The sequence below is a fragment of the Anguilla rostrata genome, chromosome 14 (genome assembly GCF_018555375.3).
Source record: "Anguilla rostrata isolate EN2019 chromosome 14, ASM1855537v3, whole genome shotgun sequence".
Lineage (NCBI taxonomy): Eukaryota > Metazoa > Chordata > Actinopteri > Anguilliformes > Anguillidae > Anguilla > Anguilla rostrata.
This window is the reverse complement of record NC_057946.1, coordinates 7,391,786-7,410,046: the sequence shown is the minus strand read 5'-3', so window position 1 is coordinate 7,410,046 and position 18,261 is coordinate 7,391,786. Positions and strand designations below refer to the sequence as shown.

The 18,261-nt window shown below is 38.9% G+C and overlaps 1 protein-coding gene across 1 annotated transcript; it reads left to right on the top strand.

The window, feature by feature from the left end:
- Positions 1 to 5,451: 5,451 nt before the first annotated feature.
- LOC135239301 (antiviral innate immune response receptor RIG-I-like) lies at positions 5,452 to 17,870 on the top strand. The gene is made up of 18 exons (XM_064307870.1): positions 5,452 to 5,621; positions 6,849 to 6,986; positions 8,077 to 8,258; positions 8,511 to 8,682; positions 8,783 to 8,869; positions 8,993 to 9,124; positions 9,409 to 9,562; positions 9,855 to 10,113; positions 10,355 to 10,517; positions 11,052 to 11,153; positions 12,472 to 12,629; positions 12,760 to 12,895; positions 13,020 to 13,168; positions 13,851 to 13,941; positions 14,213 to 14,380; positions 14,500 to 14,651; positions 15,855 to 16,004; positions 16,183 to 17,870. The coding sequence occupies exons 1-18, from the start codon at positions 5,528 to 5,530 to the stop codon at positions 16,492 to 16,494; spliced, it is 2,799 nt and encodes a 932-aa protein (XP_064163940.1). The 5' UTR covers positions 5,452 to 5,527; the 3' UTR covers positions 16,495 to 17,870.
- The last annotated feature ends 391 nt before the right edge of the window (positions 17,871 to 18,261 follow it).

The window sequence follows — 18,261 nt, the reverse complement described above, 5'->3', positions numbered from 1 at the left end:
TTGCAATAAAACTGAATTCAATAGAAGGTATTCCTGATCTAAGCCTAATACAATAATGTGTGACATGTGGAGTTGTTTAATTTGCCATGATACTGTGACTGAAACACTATTTTAAAGTGATAGTGAATATGCCATATCAAAATGGATGGATGGATTAAACAATTGATCTCAGTGATTATCTCCCCTCATCTTAATCATTAGGTGTAAACCAGTCCCTTTAAATCCACCTGATAACCCCACCGAGACAAGAAGACTCAAATTGGATTTAAAGTATGTAATTACACTTCCTTTAATGACAGAAAAGACTGCACATGGATGTAATATGGTGCCCACTTTGTGCAGCTTTATGCACACATATCTTTTTACAGGTACAAATTGAATCCCTTTCTTTGAAAAAAAAAAAAAAAAATAGCCATTACATTTCATTGCTGACACCATAAATGCAAAGAACACCGATGATATTTCAGAGAGAAGAAATGCTACTGGACAGAAGTAGAGCTCTGTGGGTTAGATAAGTGATATTTAATCGCTTGTGAGTTCCATGCTGGCATCAAAAAAGGATTTTTATGCGTGAAATGGGACAGGATCAAGCTGCACTGGGGTCTGATTTACATATTGTGTAACCTACCCTTCCACCACAATATCCTGAAAATGGCAATGGCTGAGCAGCAAAACGGAAGTGAATGTGTTGTAATTAAAGTAACCGTGCAGAACTGATCATCTGTAATAGCCATAGTTCAGATCTGACTATTAATTTGTGAGTTAATTTAATGGAAATAATAAGTAGTAGTCATTCAGATATTCTGAAAGTCATTTGGTAGTGAAGAGAACTTGCAGCTGAGAGTATCAATAGACATTTGTAATCTCTAAGTCAGGGCTGCCCAACCCTTTTTTTGGAGATCTATCATCATCCCTATTTTGGCACACCTGATTCTATAAATTAGCAGCTGAACAAGTACTCTAGCTGTTGAATAATATATGCTTTGTAAGGGCTGGAGTGAAAACCTACAGCACGGTAGATCTCTAGGAACAGGGTGGGGCACCCCTTCTCTAAACTCTGTTCCCACGGCCATGTATGAGTAATAAGTAAATTTTAAAAACATCAGTCTGACTCAGTGAAAGGTATGTGTAAAAATGCTTCTACATTTTTAATGCCACTCAAATAATGAATACAACGCTTAGTTCACGTAGAATTATTTCACTGCGTCATAAAAAAAAAACATTTTTCCTATAGTGATCCTTTATGGATATGACAAATACAAATGACAAATACAAATGAGACAAAGAATTATATGAAATGGATCTTCCTTTTCACGTTTTCCAATACGTGTTTAGGACTTTTTTTATCACTAATTTGAACACTGTCCTTTTTTTGATGATAATAATTCACCATTCCAGTATGTGTTGTCTACATTTTTGTTTTGGCTTTTTAAAATGATACCTTAAATGAAAAATGTCCACCTCATTTTTTTATTTTTTTATTTTTACTTCAACTGAAAGTAATATTTTGTTTACATTACAATAAGCATAAAACATAAAATGTGCATAAACTAGAGCTCTGCTACCCAAGGCAATTTTATTATTTAAAGGCTAACTCTACAGCTGAACTAATACTTTAACTGAAACAATTGCCTCGAGGAGAACAAAATGTCTTGAGTAAGGACACCCCTGTACCAAGCATTGGACCATTACAGATCTCTTTTTACCCCCCTCTCCTTTTCATTTTATCTCCAACCTACGACCCCTCCTCATATGCACAAATACGCACACACACACGTGGACACAATACAACTGCTCTCTTCTGTCTGCAAATATGCTATCACACACCTAATTAATTTATTACTATTAACATAATTATTTATTTTCCTCTCTGTTTAACCCTTGCTTTGCATATATATATATATATATATGCATTAAGTTTTAATGAAGATGAAGACCGATGTTTTAGTATTAGCTTTCTTCAGTAAAAATTACAAATGACACTGGGAGGCCTCTATGTGCAGATCACCTGTGTTTAATTGAAAACAATTAACGGTCTTCATTGAATTGTTTTTAAAGGGGCAGTCGCAATAATTTCAGTGCAGTGAAAAATCAGATGTTAAGACCAATATACAATATATAAGTAGTATATCATTCCGTAGTGAGAAAATAGCCTTACATTTAACATATCAACAGGGGGGAGGGATTGTATCTTCAATTTATACATGTAAAACAATACATTACAGTTCAAATATAATAGAAAACAATTTTTACATTACAGATGAGCAATTTTTCATTTATAGACAGTTCATTTAATTTTTAGACAGTTCAGTTTATATATCCATCTAGCTTCCAGTTTTAAAAGTTATTTTTCCATATCTCCCTCTCTACGATTGAACTTTAATTTGTCAATATCTGTACATTTAAGGTCTTTTGCTTGATTTTTTTTTATCTGTAAAATGATATTGATGCCACAACATCACTTCTCTTGATGCTAATTTTGTTCTGTTAAATGTGTTTTACTTTTATTGAAGTTTTTCCGACATAGTACAAATTTCATGGACATGATGATAAATAAATTATATGGTCAGAATTACAGGTCATACATTCTTTATTCTTAGAATGTAGAATGTACCATTTGCATAGAAAACCTTAGTGCGATCCATAAATTTAAATCCAGGTTCTATGGTTCTCAGTAATTCTCCTGTGGACATTGCAAAATAATGCACAACATTTTCGGAGTGAGTTGTGTTTTGTAAAATTTTAAAATGCTATGAGACCAACAGCAACCCTGGAGCGTTCAAGAGAAATTTCTCCTTGAGGCAATAATGTTGTATCTATTATATATCTAAGTTACATCACATCTGAGGGAACTGTTCACAGGCTGGCCTTAGAAATTCCCATTTTTACATGGCTCTCCAGTGACACCTTGTGGAAAGATGCCTCTGTCAATACTTAAACATCTAAATTTCTCGCCAAAATATATTATGTAATCATAAGTTGTCATGGATATAGCTGAAATTTATCCAGAGGGAAACATAGCACACGCTGGTATGAAAAACCCATAAAATGATTTTTCTTTTCTGAAATTGGAACTGTGGAAAAAAATGGAACTGAAAATGTATAGGTAGAGGGAATTGACCATTACCCCTCTGATATCTAAAACTGGCAAACATGTATGTATGTAATTGTATAATATATGTATAATGCAAGTGTTTGCTGACACCAAATTACAACGAGATAAACCAGCATTGTGTTAAAATATGATTAACCATACAATTGTGGTAGACCTTAAACATGTTGTCAAAAACCTTCATTGATCAAGAGATTGCCTTTGACAAAAAAACAACAAATGCAGTGGTTCCCCAGGACTGAGGAAGTGAAACAGTGATTTAGCTGACCATACCAAAAATCAAGACAGCCTGCACAATATCAACGAGCAACAAGCAACATGAAGCAGCTGCAAACTAACGTAAATGTTTCCTTAAAAGTGTTTTTTTTCCCTCCTCAGTCCTTAATATTTAATTTAAAACATTGTGTCATATTTTGAATCAGAAATAAGAAATATCTCACTCTACTACAGCACCTCTCAATAGAAAATATTTCTTATCATTTATAATTTGTTAAAACAACCACTAAATATTCCTGAGTTTCACAACATCTTTATTCTTTTTCACAATAGTAACCTGAAACCAGAATTTGTTTGCTTACATTTGGAATGCGATCACTTGCATACAGGCACAGTTTAGTCTTTATAGCCTAGTAACAGGTCAGGTCACTCAATATTTCATACCACATGTACATTAGTAACACAATCATCTGCTAAGCTTTTCAACGTGTAAGAAGTCAGTCCAATGTCTGCCTGTTTGAGATATTAGACGGAAAACTAAATGCATTCTGCATTAGCAGGCCATCAATGCTGGAGAAAGAAAAGCCAAAATCAATTGTTCTGGACACTCTCCATCAGAAAAGTCTGAGGTCCAATCATGGCTAGAGCACCTTAAGTGCCTCTCTGGGCCAGGGAGACTGACAGCTTCTTTGTTTTGAGGTATGTGTCCTCCAGCTCAAATGGTGTTGAGTTGCACTGTGTGTCATATGTGGAGACTACGTCGTCTGGAGGCCTGGAAGATGACTATGAGAAATTGCTGTGGCCCTCTCGTAAGTATACACTTTCCTACATTAGTGTAAAGAGACACACAGATGGAGAAGAGTCTCATATCATGCTTTCTAGAGTATTTAGGCATTGTGCTCACATCTGCGCTGTTAGAACCTAACCCCTAAGTTTATAAATCTCTAAAGAGTGGAAGGAAGGTTGTTTTCTATAAAGCTAATATCTCAGGCAGTGGTCCTCTTTCTTCAGCTAATATTGGATGTATAGAGGCTACCATGGCAATCTTAGAAATCCATTCATACAACCATCCATTTTCTTAAACTGCTTGTTCCTGCTCAGGGTCATGAGGGAGGACTCTGGAGCCTATCCCAGCATGCAATGAATGAGAAGCAGGACAATTCACTCTCACTTTCATACCTACAGACTCTCAATTAGCCTACTGCATGTCTTTGGAGAGTGGGCGGAAACCAGAGAACCAGAGAAACCAGAAAGGCCCTCGGTCAGGATTCCAACTTGTCACCATCTTGCGGTGAGGAGAAAGTGTTATTCCATGCAGTAATGTGCTGCCCTGCAAGCACAGAAATGCACCTTCTAATAACTCTCTGTGAGTTTGTGAATGAGCTGTGAATTATCCACTCCGGTCTTGCTTCCCTGAAAATATTGTGGCCAAATTTCAAATCGACTGTACGAGTAATCGTGTATACGTATGTAATCATAGGTTTATTTTACTGTACAATACTGAATCTATATTTGCTTCACTTTAAACAATGTAATATTAATGGTTTATATAACAGATTCTTAGTCAGTATTGTGTCATGAATAAACTGTTGCTAAGCATTTAATTTGTACACAGTTATCTATTTTCAAAAGCTGTGGTTACCATTCTCTATTAACTAGCCTCACTTATGTGTGTCATGCTTAGTGCTGAATGAGATAGGCCTGAACAGTACAGCCATACCAAGTTAATATTCAACTTTCAAACTATCTGTGTTGACATCTCTCATGTACTACACGAGTTAAATCCAGTTTTGCTTGTTTGGTAATTTATTTATTTATTTTTTGTCATAGCAACATAAACAGTACTTTTTTATTTATTTTTTTAATGACTGACTAAAGCGGCACATACAGTTTATTCAGCAAACAAAAAACAAAATGAACGACAGAACAAACACACACCAGTTCCCCTAGAAACAAAATCAAGTTATTTTTATGTGATGGGCGTAACCATCAATGGGCAACAAACACAATGTCTGATATCACATCAAATATCAAGGGATTCACTGTCTATTCTGAAGCACTTTTTTTTCTTTGCTTCCGTGTTTCGTTTCGTTGAAACGAAAGTTACCTACCCTGGGCTGAACAGATTGCTGGGAAACGAAACTGAACCGGGTAATAGATCGCGTCGCCGAAGTGCGAGTTTACACTCATCCGTAGAAGATGACGAATAAGGACGTTCTACGGCAATATCAGACATATATCACAAATATTATCCAGCCATCATGTATACTACCCCTGGTTGAATTTCTGAATGGTGAGTCAGACATACTTCCGTTATATTGAGCATTTTTAAGTAGTTTGTTGTGTATATTTCCATCTAACAGCAGCATCAGCAGAACCATTACAACCACTTTATGTTGGAGATTATGGTGGCCGATTAAGGTTATCATTATGCATGTATGTACGTATCCATATATACCATATATATGCACACGCCACGTCTCACGTAATCGAAGCACGTCTATGGTCATGGATATGAATAGGTTAAATAGAATGTTTTAGACAGGTACTGACACTCGTCAGTTGTCAACCTCCTGTGAGTTTTTGGGAATTGTCTTTGTCATTTGGCCACTATTGAGCCACATCTGTATAAAACAATTGTGATTTTGGCACTTAAATTTATTTGGATAATTTATACAGTAGACGAATGAACCTGACAGTGCACATTGTCAATATTTCCCTGTTAGTCCAGTTGCACTTTCCACCCAATGTGGAACTTTGTCAATCACACATAATTTTAACTTATTCTGGTACTCTTTACCGTTAACAGATGCAAAAGTATCTCTATCCTTTTGTCCCTCATTGCATAACCCCAGTGTAACTCTAGCCTTCAGTCCTTTGCAGTATTTATAACCTTAGCATCTCCTCCCACTCCCTCCTAAAATTCATTTATTGTATGCCCTTGACCTTTTACAGAGGTAAACAGGAGAGAATGCATTTCCACCAAATATCATTATATCTCTATGTGAATTAGTTAAAACAAACAAACAAACAAATAAATAAATAAATAAATAAATAAATTTTAACTGAAACTTATCTGCATACGGGTTTTAGGCATCTTTATGTTTGGGGGGTTGGAAAATCTTTCAAACAATGAATTCAGAACCCCTGCAGTTATGTTATGTTCTTTTCACATGTATTCTTTTATAGGTAGATCAGAACAGTGGCAGTTGATGAGGTGAAAATTGGTGGGCCAGAAAACTTAGCCTAAACTGATTGTTGGTTTGAACCTATTTTCAGTCATTTCATGATGGCATGCTTGATAATCAAGGAAAATGAATGAAAACAAGTTGAGACCAATGAGCAGTTTAAAAAAAGTTTTCTGCTCAACCAATTTTCAGCTCACCAACCACCGCTACGTCAGAGCACACGCTGTACCTCATCTTCACCGCTATTAGGCTTTAGCCTTAGCAGTTATTGTTGTTAGCCACAGCATTATAATCAAAATTGTAATATGATCATCGATAATCTGTATTTGCAGACCATGAGGGTCAAATCCAGACCGTAGAGGACCAAAAGGGCCTGACCGAGGCAGCCACTCTGATGATGTCATTGATTTATGACCTCCCAGAGACCCAAGGCTGGTTTCGCATGCTCCTGGATGGCTTCAGCAATGCAGGTATACATCCACCCATCCTTATTCTGAAAGAACCATTGGAACAATTCAAATAATTCCAGCCATATTACCAGGTTCATGGTTTTATATCGGTGGCTTCCAAAAAGAGAAGATGGGATCAATATGGTGAATCATATTTTTATTTTTTATGTAGCCTTTATTTACCCAGGGCAGGTTCGCTGAGCACGCTGCAGCAACGCCCTGCTTCACACTCATACACATTCACACCTGGGAGCTGCCCAGTACAACCACAATCCTGTGTTGTTGGCCACTGAGCAGCTCCACTGGAGGGAGAGAACATTTTTTTAGCCAATTAAATCAGGGGATGATTAGGTGGCAAGTTTTTGCAAGAGCCAGAGCTGGGATTTTAGCCAGGACACCAGGGAACCCCCTACTGTTTGCGAATAGTGTCATGGGATCTTTAATGACCACAGTGAGTCAGGACCTCGGTTTAACGTCTCATCTGAAAGAGGGCATCTCCTACAGAACAGTGTCCCCGTCACTGCACTGGGGCATTGGGGTTTATTTGACCAGAGGGAAGATTGCCCCCTGCTGGCCCACCAACACCACTTCCAGCAGCAACTCAGGTCTCCCATCCAAGTACTAACTAAGCCCACACTTGCTTAGCTTCAGCCAGGTGGCAGGAGCAGAGTGCATGGTGGTATGGCTGCTGGCTATATAAGGGATTGGGGTGAATTTAATGACAAAGATGATTAAAAATAACTTGCTGTATATTCTACATTTTCCATTGGAATTATAACCTGTCAAATTAAACACTACACTTGTTACAAGGATTTCCGAAGTAACTGAGTTACTATAGTTTGTTTGGCGTACTTAAAACTATTTTCCCAGTCAATAGATTTCATTAAATGGAATTTCTTCTTATTTGTGTTGTTTGTTCATCTTCCTTCGGATTGTTTTCCTTCATTGGCTTGTTCGCTCCATTTTCTACCAACAGTGAAGTTTACAATGTCCATTGTATATATTTCAAGGTTAAATAGCCATAACTGTAATTTTGATACTGTCCAATGTCATCTCTTGGTTTGCCAACAATTGCTGTAACTTCTGTGATTTCCACTGCTTGTGTTTCCAGGTTACTCTACCCTTGCTGAAGCCATTGAATCCAATGACTTTGCTGACATAGAGAAGGCAGCAATTCACAAAGAGGAGGTGAGGAAGCTCAGGGTCATGCTGGCGAATCAGCTAAAGCCCCTGGACATTCTGCCATACATGCATGAGGTACTGCTGCCATCCCAGAGGGAGAGGGTTGAGCGGGTGAGTGAGATTCAGTCACAGAGCTTCACACTCAATACATTAACAGTGGGAAAGTTTTGTGTCAGCAGCATTACTGCAACAGTTAAGGAGCACAGCCTGTAACCCAAAGGTCATGGGTTTGACACCCAAGTGGTGGACTGCTGCTGAAGCTGTTAACAAGGCCATTAGCCTGCTACGTCTAGGTCGTACCATAAAAGAGTACCTGTCCATGTTTAAGAAGTCACATGCCCTTTTTTCTTCTCACCTTTTCAGATAACTGAACTGAAGGGAATGGTGCGTGGAACTCATACACTGCTGGATTTCCTGCTCAGAACAGATAATCCCCGGTGGTACAGTTGCTTCCTGGATGCCCTGAGGAAGGGTAGATTTGATCAAGTGGTGAATGTTCTGGATGACCAGAATGGCAATGCATCTGAGCAAAGTGGTAAATTATTTGCCCGCTAGTTTGCATGTGATGCCTGTGTTGATCCCCAGGCAGCTATTAAGGTTGATCCCTCCCCCCCTCCCTCCTTTTCTTATTTCAGGTGTTGATGGCAAGGAAGAGGCATTGGAGGAAATGGAAATTTCTTTCAGCGAGGAAGCAGGTCCCTCCAATCTCTTTGCCAGTGCAGGTAATTTTATCCATGTTTGCCAAATACTGTCCTGTAACTCCAGTGTAGTCATTCCTTGGATATATCTGAATTCTGACCAGGGTTGCATAGGTGCATTGTATGTTTTTATATTGTCTGTTTCAGATGCTGGAAAAGATGGGTGCCAACCAACATCAAACTATGATGCGCCTTCTTCTGTGGCACTGCGAAACTACCAACTAGAATTAGCTGAACCAGCTCTGAAGGGCAAGAACACTATTATATGTGCTCCAACAGGTGGGATTATAGCATGTGAAAGCACTTTCCTAATTTTATATGAAACAGTATGTGTTTGAGACAAGTTACTGTCACGTCAATTCAGTGGTTCTTAAAACATTCCTGTGCACCAGTTCCATCCTATTGAAACACATGCTGTAATTTGGGCTAACATCAGAGGTACAATCCATGTGGTAGACTTTCTGAGCCGAGACATTCCAAATACAGATTTCCAGATGATTCAAAGAACTCGGTCTGTCACTTTGTCTGGCCAATGAGACCAAGAACACTTTGTCTTGGCTCAGGCTCAGGGAAAACGATGGTTGCCATGGAGATCTGCAGGCATCACTTGGAGCAGAGCACAGAGGAGAGGGGGCGGAAAGTAGTGTTCCTGGCCAACACTATCCCACTGTGCCAACAGCAGATGGAAATGTTTCAAAAGTACTTTGAGAACACAGAGTAAGGCCTGCCCCATTTTTAGCCATTTTATCTCACCTGTGACTCCTATGATTCATGTTGATATGTAACAAAAAACATGTCTGTATGAAAGGTATGATTACAACTTAAGGGTCCTGCACTGTGTACAGTTAAGTATGTTGGATGTAAGATTGTGTCGATGTTCTATGTATCCAGCAGGTGGCAGGCATGCCCTGCTTAAAAACCCAGTGAAAACCAGTTGAATTTGTAATATGTGAAAATGGGTCTGGTTGGAGATCTTTGTTTAAACCCTGATATTTGTCTGTTGTATTAGCGTTGGAGTGACCGGTCATTTTGGGGACGATGCCAACCCAATAGCTATCCGTGTTTCAGTGGAGACTTGTGAGATCATAGTGATGACACCAAAGCTTCTTGAGATTAACCTTCAAGATGGAACAATCCCTGGACTCTCAACATTCACCCTCATTTTCTTTGATGAATGCCACCACACCATGAAGAACCACGCCTATAATGCAATCATGAAGATGTACTTGGACATCAAGCTGGGTCATGAACCAACACCACTCCCACAGGTAGCTTACTGAAGAGTCCGAACTAGATAACCATGTCTTCCTGGGTTAAGCAGAAGTCTATGTCATGCTCCATAAATATTAAAAAAGAATGGTGAGGTACATTTCAGCAATCATAAAAACATCTGCAAGTATGTCAAAGTATTATCATTTAACCTATAAGCATTTTGAGTAAAAAAATAAGCCTCGACTACCCGTGATACAACATCCCTCTACATGAACATACCTGTACACCACTCTTCAGATTGTGGGTCTGACAGCCTCTGTTGGAGTGGGCAAGTCCAAGAATGAGCGGGATGCCAGAGAGCACATCTACCAGTTGTGTGCCAACCTGGACACTGACACCATCTCCACTGTGAGACAGAATGAGGGAGAGCTTAGTTCCCATGTCTTTGTTCCAGATAAAGGTACAGTGCAGCTCATTATCTCCTGGTTATGCATTTCCTTTAAGCACTGCCAGCTTATTCATTCAACATTCTGGCCTTCTGTGAGTGTGTCTGTATTGATGTAATTACTACTTCAGAATATGTTACTGTGGCCTTCTTGCTTGTCACTTATCAGAGAAAGATTACAGTTATGTGATATATTGATTTCCTGGCCAGAAACAGCATTTATATGTGTTCGTGTAACTCTATCAATACTGGTGGAATAGATTGAGTCAGAGGTCAGCCCACTGTTGGGTTGCAACTTACACCATTCAAGTACTGATCTGCTGCCTGTATATCTACTGTCTAAAACTGCATTGTGCTGCCATTATTCATATGAGCCTCTTAATGGTCAGACAGCAGGGAAACATCTTATCGCCCACTAAAGATAGTACTGTAGTCTCAGTTGAATACTGTTATCGTTTCTTGTGATATTATTTGATGTCACAAATATATTGTATCTTCTTGTGCGGATCATGGTTTCAGTGTAAGAGAATATTCACATATCTTTCATAGATACTAGAATTGCCAAGCGCCGTGTCGCCAACCCTTTCATGGATATTGTGTTGGAACTGATGGCCCATGTAGAATCCCTTGCAAACAATACCTACAACATTGGTAAGAATTGCTCCAAAACCACTGTCTCAGTGTTTGGTCGCTAGGCCTATTGCTCATAAGTAAGGCCACCAGTCTGTCTCCTCTCGTTTTCTCACATGCTATTCAGTTCTCTGCCAGCTAGAGGTCATGATAGCCTCTTTGTCAAGTCCCTTCTCAAACAATTATTCCATTTGCACCACCTCAATAATCTAAGTTGATGAAGTAATTGGCACTAATCAAGAACAGACAATGATTGACAGTGATGTTCACAAGTGACACTCCCATGTTAAATTGAGTTCAATTACTACCGTGGACATGTTGCAGTGAATATTTTCAGTATTAAATGTTGTACAACGGCATGATAGGTTTTGTTGAAAGCAGTGAGAAATGCCCACATTAAAAATGGAGGCAGTTATATTACATTTAACTTGCACAAAAAAGTAAATTAAAAAAGAAAAAAAAATCATGATTCAACTAATTAACTAATCATGGTCTTCAATTAAGACCTTAAGTAGAATCAAGTGTCTTAATGCTGTGCTAAAACAAAAATCTGCACCTACACCGGCCTTTTTCGAATAAGATTGGATGCCCTTGCTTTATATGGATGCATTTTTCTTTTTACTGCAGTGATACTCACTCCTGGTCCTGTAGAACCACAGATCTGCTGTTTTTATTTGTTTGTTTTTTTTGTCTTTCTTTTAAGATCAGCGATAAATTCAGACCCAAGAAAACAGGCGGCCTGAGTTAATTGTGTAATCGACTGCTTTAACTGATCAATCGCTGCACTGAAGTACTGAGTCACAACAATAGCCAGCAGACCCTGCAGCTCTTCATGACCAGGAGTGGACCTGCATTTAAACTTCTATCCATGTTCACTTTTCTTCCCGACTTTCCCCAAATTAGATCAACTAATTGTTTATAAATGTCTCAATTAGTAACACATTGTATGAATTGTCATTTACCTGTGCCATTGAAGTGCCTATGGGCACTCCATCAGGATGACCGTGGAAATACAAGTTTAAATCCCTGCAGGTCACATGGTGGAGACAAACAGGTGGCCCAGGTGGTTGTTAGTTGAAATTATTTTGTGTATTGATGTAGTAATTTAATCAAAATACACACATTTATTTTGTTATTTATGTATTTAGGCGCCATGCATACCCAGAGTAATTTAATAGGTTAATGTGGTTCAACACAATATGGCACTATACATTACATGCATCACATTAGAAGAATAGCTATAATGTAAGGGCAGCATTATTTTTAATAGAAGGGTCACCCATAATTTTTGCTTTCTGTCATTGTTTGGGTGATTATCTTGGCTCCTTAAATCCACCAGACTCCCTGTCCAAGATCCCACGTAGCACACGTGGGAGCCAGTCTTATGAGCAATGGATTGTGGAGGTCCAGAGGAACTGCAAGGTTCTGAGGCTGGACAATGAGGATGAAGAGAAAAAGGTCTGCAGAAAGCTGGTGACCTGTGCAGAGCACCTTAGGGTACGACCATACCCCGTTTACCCACAGACGGTCACATGACCCAAATCCACCTCCAAAACGTGATTTTACTCAATCTCTCCCTTTCTTAGACTATAATATTATATTTGCCTTGTGTTTTTTCATTATACAGAAATACAACGACTGCCTGATCATATCAGAAGACGCTCGGGTAAAAGATGCTTTCAAATATCTGCAGGAGCATTTTGACAACTTGGATCCAGAATATTTCGATGAGACTGATGAGAAACTGGTGAACTATTTCGAAGGTAACTTTCTGTTTCTGAACGCTTTCCTCCTGCAGTATCTCTTGTTCTAACACATAGAACACACTTTCGTATGCAGACCAAGGAAATGTAACTGCAGCAAGTCTCATTCATAATTTTGTTCCAGAGAAGAAGGCCAAGTTGAAAAATGTTGCGAATGACAATGGTATGGACAATCCCAAGCTGTCCGAGCTGCAGCTGGTCTTTGAGGAGCAGTACAGGTTCAAACCTGAAACTCGCACCATCCTGTTTGTCAAGACCAGGGCACTAGCAGAGGTGAGGTGTGCACTCTTTGAACATATAGTGAACATATATCAAACCAGTGAATGATCCATCCCCATAGCTCCTATTAATGGAACCTGCTCTTGACCTATTAGATTTTTTTTCTTTTTTTCTGGAACCATGTTTCTTTGGACAATGCATGTCAAATGACTAGAATAATGTGCATCTAAGACCATCAGGCAAGCAGACAAGAAGCTTAAGCTGCAGAATCTTGTTCATTATGAAAAATATGAAAATAGCAATCGCCCCCCCGCCCCCCATTACTATGCCCATTTGACCCATTGCATTATATTTCAAAGTTCCCTTTGTCATTTGTGTTGCTCGGACCCATTTAGCAATTACAGCTTTAGTAGGTGATCTGAGACAGCAATGTTTCAGAGACCCCTTCATTATGATTCCCAGAAAATGGCAGTGCATTGCAGAGACAATCAATCAGGAGCAACAAAACAAATGAAATTATTTTTGTACAGACAACTGTCTATAGTACCATACATCAAGAATAATCTCTGCATTAGCCCATATATAAGCATGCGTGTCTTACATTTTTAGCTGTTTAGTAAGACATCTAGCTCTTAAGGAAATTGAGGACTGGAATGTTCACTGGATTTGAAAACTATTGAATATTTCCTAATTGTATATAATTACTACTTACCGAATCTTAATTTTCTTTTGCTAGGCAATTAAAGAATGGGTTTTGGAAACACCTACTCTAACTCATCTCAGACCAAAGGTTCTCATTGGACGTAGAAAAACTGACAAAGTTGAAGGTAATGCATTAGGGTTAGGATTGTACAGACACTATTGGGAAAAGACTGAAGCCCAAGAAGCAGAATTAAGCTTTACTGGGAAGTTGAGCTGTTGAGAAGAAAGAATGTTAACATTACAGTAGGGAGGGGGTTTACAATAGGGCTTTACAGCTAAGGCTGCTATTTTGTCAGTCCATGAATTGGCTTCCTCCTATAGAAATATTTATGAGTGAGTTCTGTATGGAGGACCTACCGAAGTGTGTTGTAAGCATTCTTTGTGTGTGTGTCCTAGGAATGTCCCTGTCCAATCAGAAAGCCGCCCTGGACGCCTTTCAGGAAGGTGGCAGCAAGCTGCTGATTGCCACTTCTGTGGCAGACGAGGGCATCGACATTGCCAGCTGCAACCTGGTACTGCTCTATGACTACGTGGGCAATGTCATCAAAATGGTGCAGACCAGAGGTACATTATGATAGAGCTCTTGTGCAATTGGGTTGCACTTTTACCATATCAAGCTTGCTCTTTCAGTGGTGTAGAGCATTGGTTCTCAAAATGCGGTGGCAATGTCCTGTGTGTCGCAGGCCGTGGCAGAGCAAAGGACAGCCTCTGCATCCTGATCACCAGCAACTCAGAAAGTGCCACTAAGGAGCAGATCAATATCATACATGAGAAGATGATGTATGATGCTATAAAGAGCATACAGAGAATCGACCACACCCAGTTCCTGGCCAAGGTAAGCTGCAGTCCACTCTGCAGAAGACCATCAGTCATAGTGGCAGACATTTTACTAAGCAGAAAAGCAGCATGCTGTGACATGACTCTGAACACTTTCCTCAATGTTGATGTTTGCTTATTTTAACTGCAAATTAAGCATCTTTAAATAAACAGATTGATGCAATTCGGTTTATTTTCTGCTAAAGAATTTCTAGTTCACAGGTGGCAGGCACGGCAAAAGTTCAAGATTGCTGAGATGATTGCATTAAAAATGTATGACACAATTTGACACAGTTTAAATGGCTTTTTCTCTAAGAAAAGTCATTTATCTGCTATAATGAGGACGTGGCTGGACTTTAATTGCTTGAGGAGAGTGAACACTACAAAGCAACGTTTTTCTTCTTGAAGGGATTTTTAATTTTAATTTTAATTTTTAATTAACTTTTATTGTATGTTTTCAATTGGCCTTTACAGTTTTATGAGCAAGGAAGAATATTTTAGACACTTAAAACATTTCTGATCACCTGAAAAGTTCAAGTAGCTGTTTGTACAGCAATGTTTTCTTTCCAGATTGTACATATGATTAAATTAATTTACATAAATGTCAACTTTTATGTAGCGCTGGTACTTATTTCCTTGTAATTCTCAAGAGGCACAACCTCTTCCCTCTCAAGAACCAGAGAACCATGGTTTAGATTCAGGTGGCAATGGGGTATATGTCCACTCTGCCTGTGCATCATGAAACCTATGCACTTGTTGTACGTTGCTCTGGATAAGAGCGTCTGCTAAATGCCTATAATGTAATGTAATGTAATGTGCCAGTTGTTACATGCCTAACATTCGCCAGGTTGCTAACAAATTGAAATTGAGGCTACAAATATGTCCAACTGTGAAACAGAGAAGAGTTTTGGCTACAATTCCAAACCTTATTTGTTCAGGGTTCAGGTTGGGGAGAAACTATGCAATTTTACAAAACTTGCATAGATTTGAAATAATGTGATATAATCAGCTGGGAAACTGACTAATATGACTTGCATTAACTTATCCTGAATACAATGTGGTAAAACCTGGCCACAGAGAGAAAGAACATTTTTGATTGATGAGCTGAAAGTTGTGAGCGTGCATTTTGGTTTCAGCTCACATACACAAAATTGGTCTATCTGATCAGCTGACTCCTAATTCTCACATCTAGTGGTTTATTCATTTCCATTTGATAATTCAGGTGAACAAAATGCAGACAATCATGAAGAAAACATACGATATCGAGAGACAGATGGCCCAAATCAGGAGTCAGGAAACGGACCCCTTTGTGCTGCTGTGCGGAAAATGCCGAAAATTTGCATGCAATACAAAAGATATCAGAGTCATTAAGGTAGAGTACACATGATTTTTGTTGTTTGATTTTTAATTTCTCTGTTATTTTAAAATGATATTATCAGAATATCGGTATGTATCAATAGAAATATCTCAGCAGAAAGTGGTGTGCGGTCTGTGCATATTTGTAGAGAGATTTTTTTACGAGTAACACTGGATGTATCATTTCTGTGCAGAACGCTCACCGGGTCGTCATCAACAAAGATTTCATCGACCTCTGCAATGTCACACCGCACCCGAAACCAAAGAAATATGATGATATGGAAATGAAACGCAAGATAGCCTGCAAAGACTGCAACCGTGACTGGGGCATCATGGGGTCATACCTGGGGCTTCCTGAAGTGCCCCTCCTCAAAACAGAGGGCTTTATCTTTGTCAACAGTCGCACCCAGAGCAGACCGAAAGTGAATAAATGGCAGGACTTTCCAGGAGTCATAGAAGAGTTCAACATCCTGGATATTAGTACTGCACAGGGAAAAGGAGTGTAGTTCCATGAAGTACAGTAGCTCTCATATTATTCACCAATCGTGTCTTAATTAATTCTGACTTTGAAATTATATTATTCATGAGTTCACGTGGTAATGGGAATACAGGTGGGAAATACAGGCAGCATTAGCCTTTGGTACTGATATAATGACTTTTTATTACTCTGGTATATCCTGCTTTATCATTGAATGTTTGACAATCATTCTACATTCATTTGTACTAGTGTCATTTTATTTGCACTTAGTATATTTTGTTCAGATTTTTTGTCGTATTCAATCTTGTTTTTACAAATCGTCTTTTCCAGCATCATTTTGTATTTTCACTTTTTGCATCTTGTTGATGATACCACCCTGTTATAATTTTCTGTTAAGCACTTGAGGCTGTATGAAATGTGCTGTATCATGCACCTTTGTATTTTGAATGAGCATTCATAAGTAGCTAAATTCTTTAGACAAGTACAACTTTAATGGAGTTAAACTACAGGGGCACACTATAATTTTAGAATGACCTTGGTGTGAATGATGTCAATATTCAGTGGAACGAAACAAATCATTGTGAATAAAAATGCAACTGAAATGTTAGGGAATTGTAATTCAGCTCACTTTTTAAATCAGCCCCTGTGTGGGAATGTGTAGACTGCCTCGGGGCACGTGGCCTGCCCTGTTGAGCAGGACTGTTAGATGCTGGTTTGTATTCCAGGTGTGTGCGGGTCTGGAATGGATGGCTGCAGTGTTGCTGTGCCGGTCTGAGTCTCCCAACGACGCAGCAGACAGCTGCGTGACCTTTATTTACCTTAACTCTCTAGCACTGCCTCACTGCACGTCGTCCTTTCTAAACCAGCAGGGAAAAATCTACATCATGAACAGCATTCTTTTTTTCCTGTCACACAGAGAGGGAGAATGTGGTTAGCAAGCCACAGTAAAAAAAAAATTAACAAAAGCAGTCATACAAAAAGAACATCTTAACATGAGCTATTTACTCCATTTTGTACTCTTAAGATTTCTGGAATGTGTAAAACACATGTACAATAGCAATACCCTAATCTGTTATAGCCTTAACAATGGGTTTGATTTTTGATAAAGCATTTAATATAGATATGTAATATGTGCATAAAGTGCAAGAACATTTGCTTGTCTGACAGCCAGGGCTGCTCAGTAGCTTGTAGTGTGGTCTGTCTGTCGCTAGGCAGAACGCAGCAGCCTCATGTGAACTTGCTGGGGGAAGTAATAACTACAGTGTCTCTGTGGTGCAGATACTGTTGAGCTGTGCGCAGAATTTTAACAGACGGCTCTTAATTTTTTATTACTCATGTATAAAATCATGTATTATGCAGAATGATCAGTTGGACAGTCACAAGAAATAAAAGCATGCAATTATATTGATTTGTAATTATTATCAACGAGACATTGTCTTCCTGTAAGATTTTACCTGAGAACCACACATTCACACATACATGCTGTCAGCTGTTATTGAATCAATCTGCACTATAAATAGGTCTTTGTCACTCACTTTGTAAACAGAACCCCTGGCAGTGACCTCTACTAATTTAGTTCTTTACAGTAGAAGGCAAGCACTGTTGCCAATGCCATAGAGGAACACCCATTCTGCCATTCTGGTCTTTTTTGGAATAACTTGAGGATGGATACTCAAATCTGGACCTCAAATCCAAATCCAGCCCTGGTTTTCTTTTCCTCCAGGTAACTAACTGAACAATTAGTGCTACTTATTGGACAGACTGTATTTACACCTGACTCCCAGGTAAAAGGAGG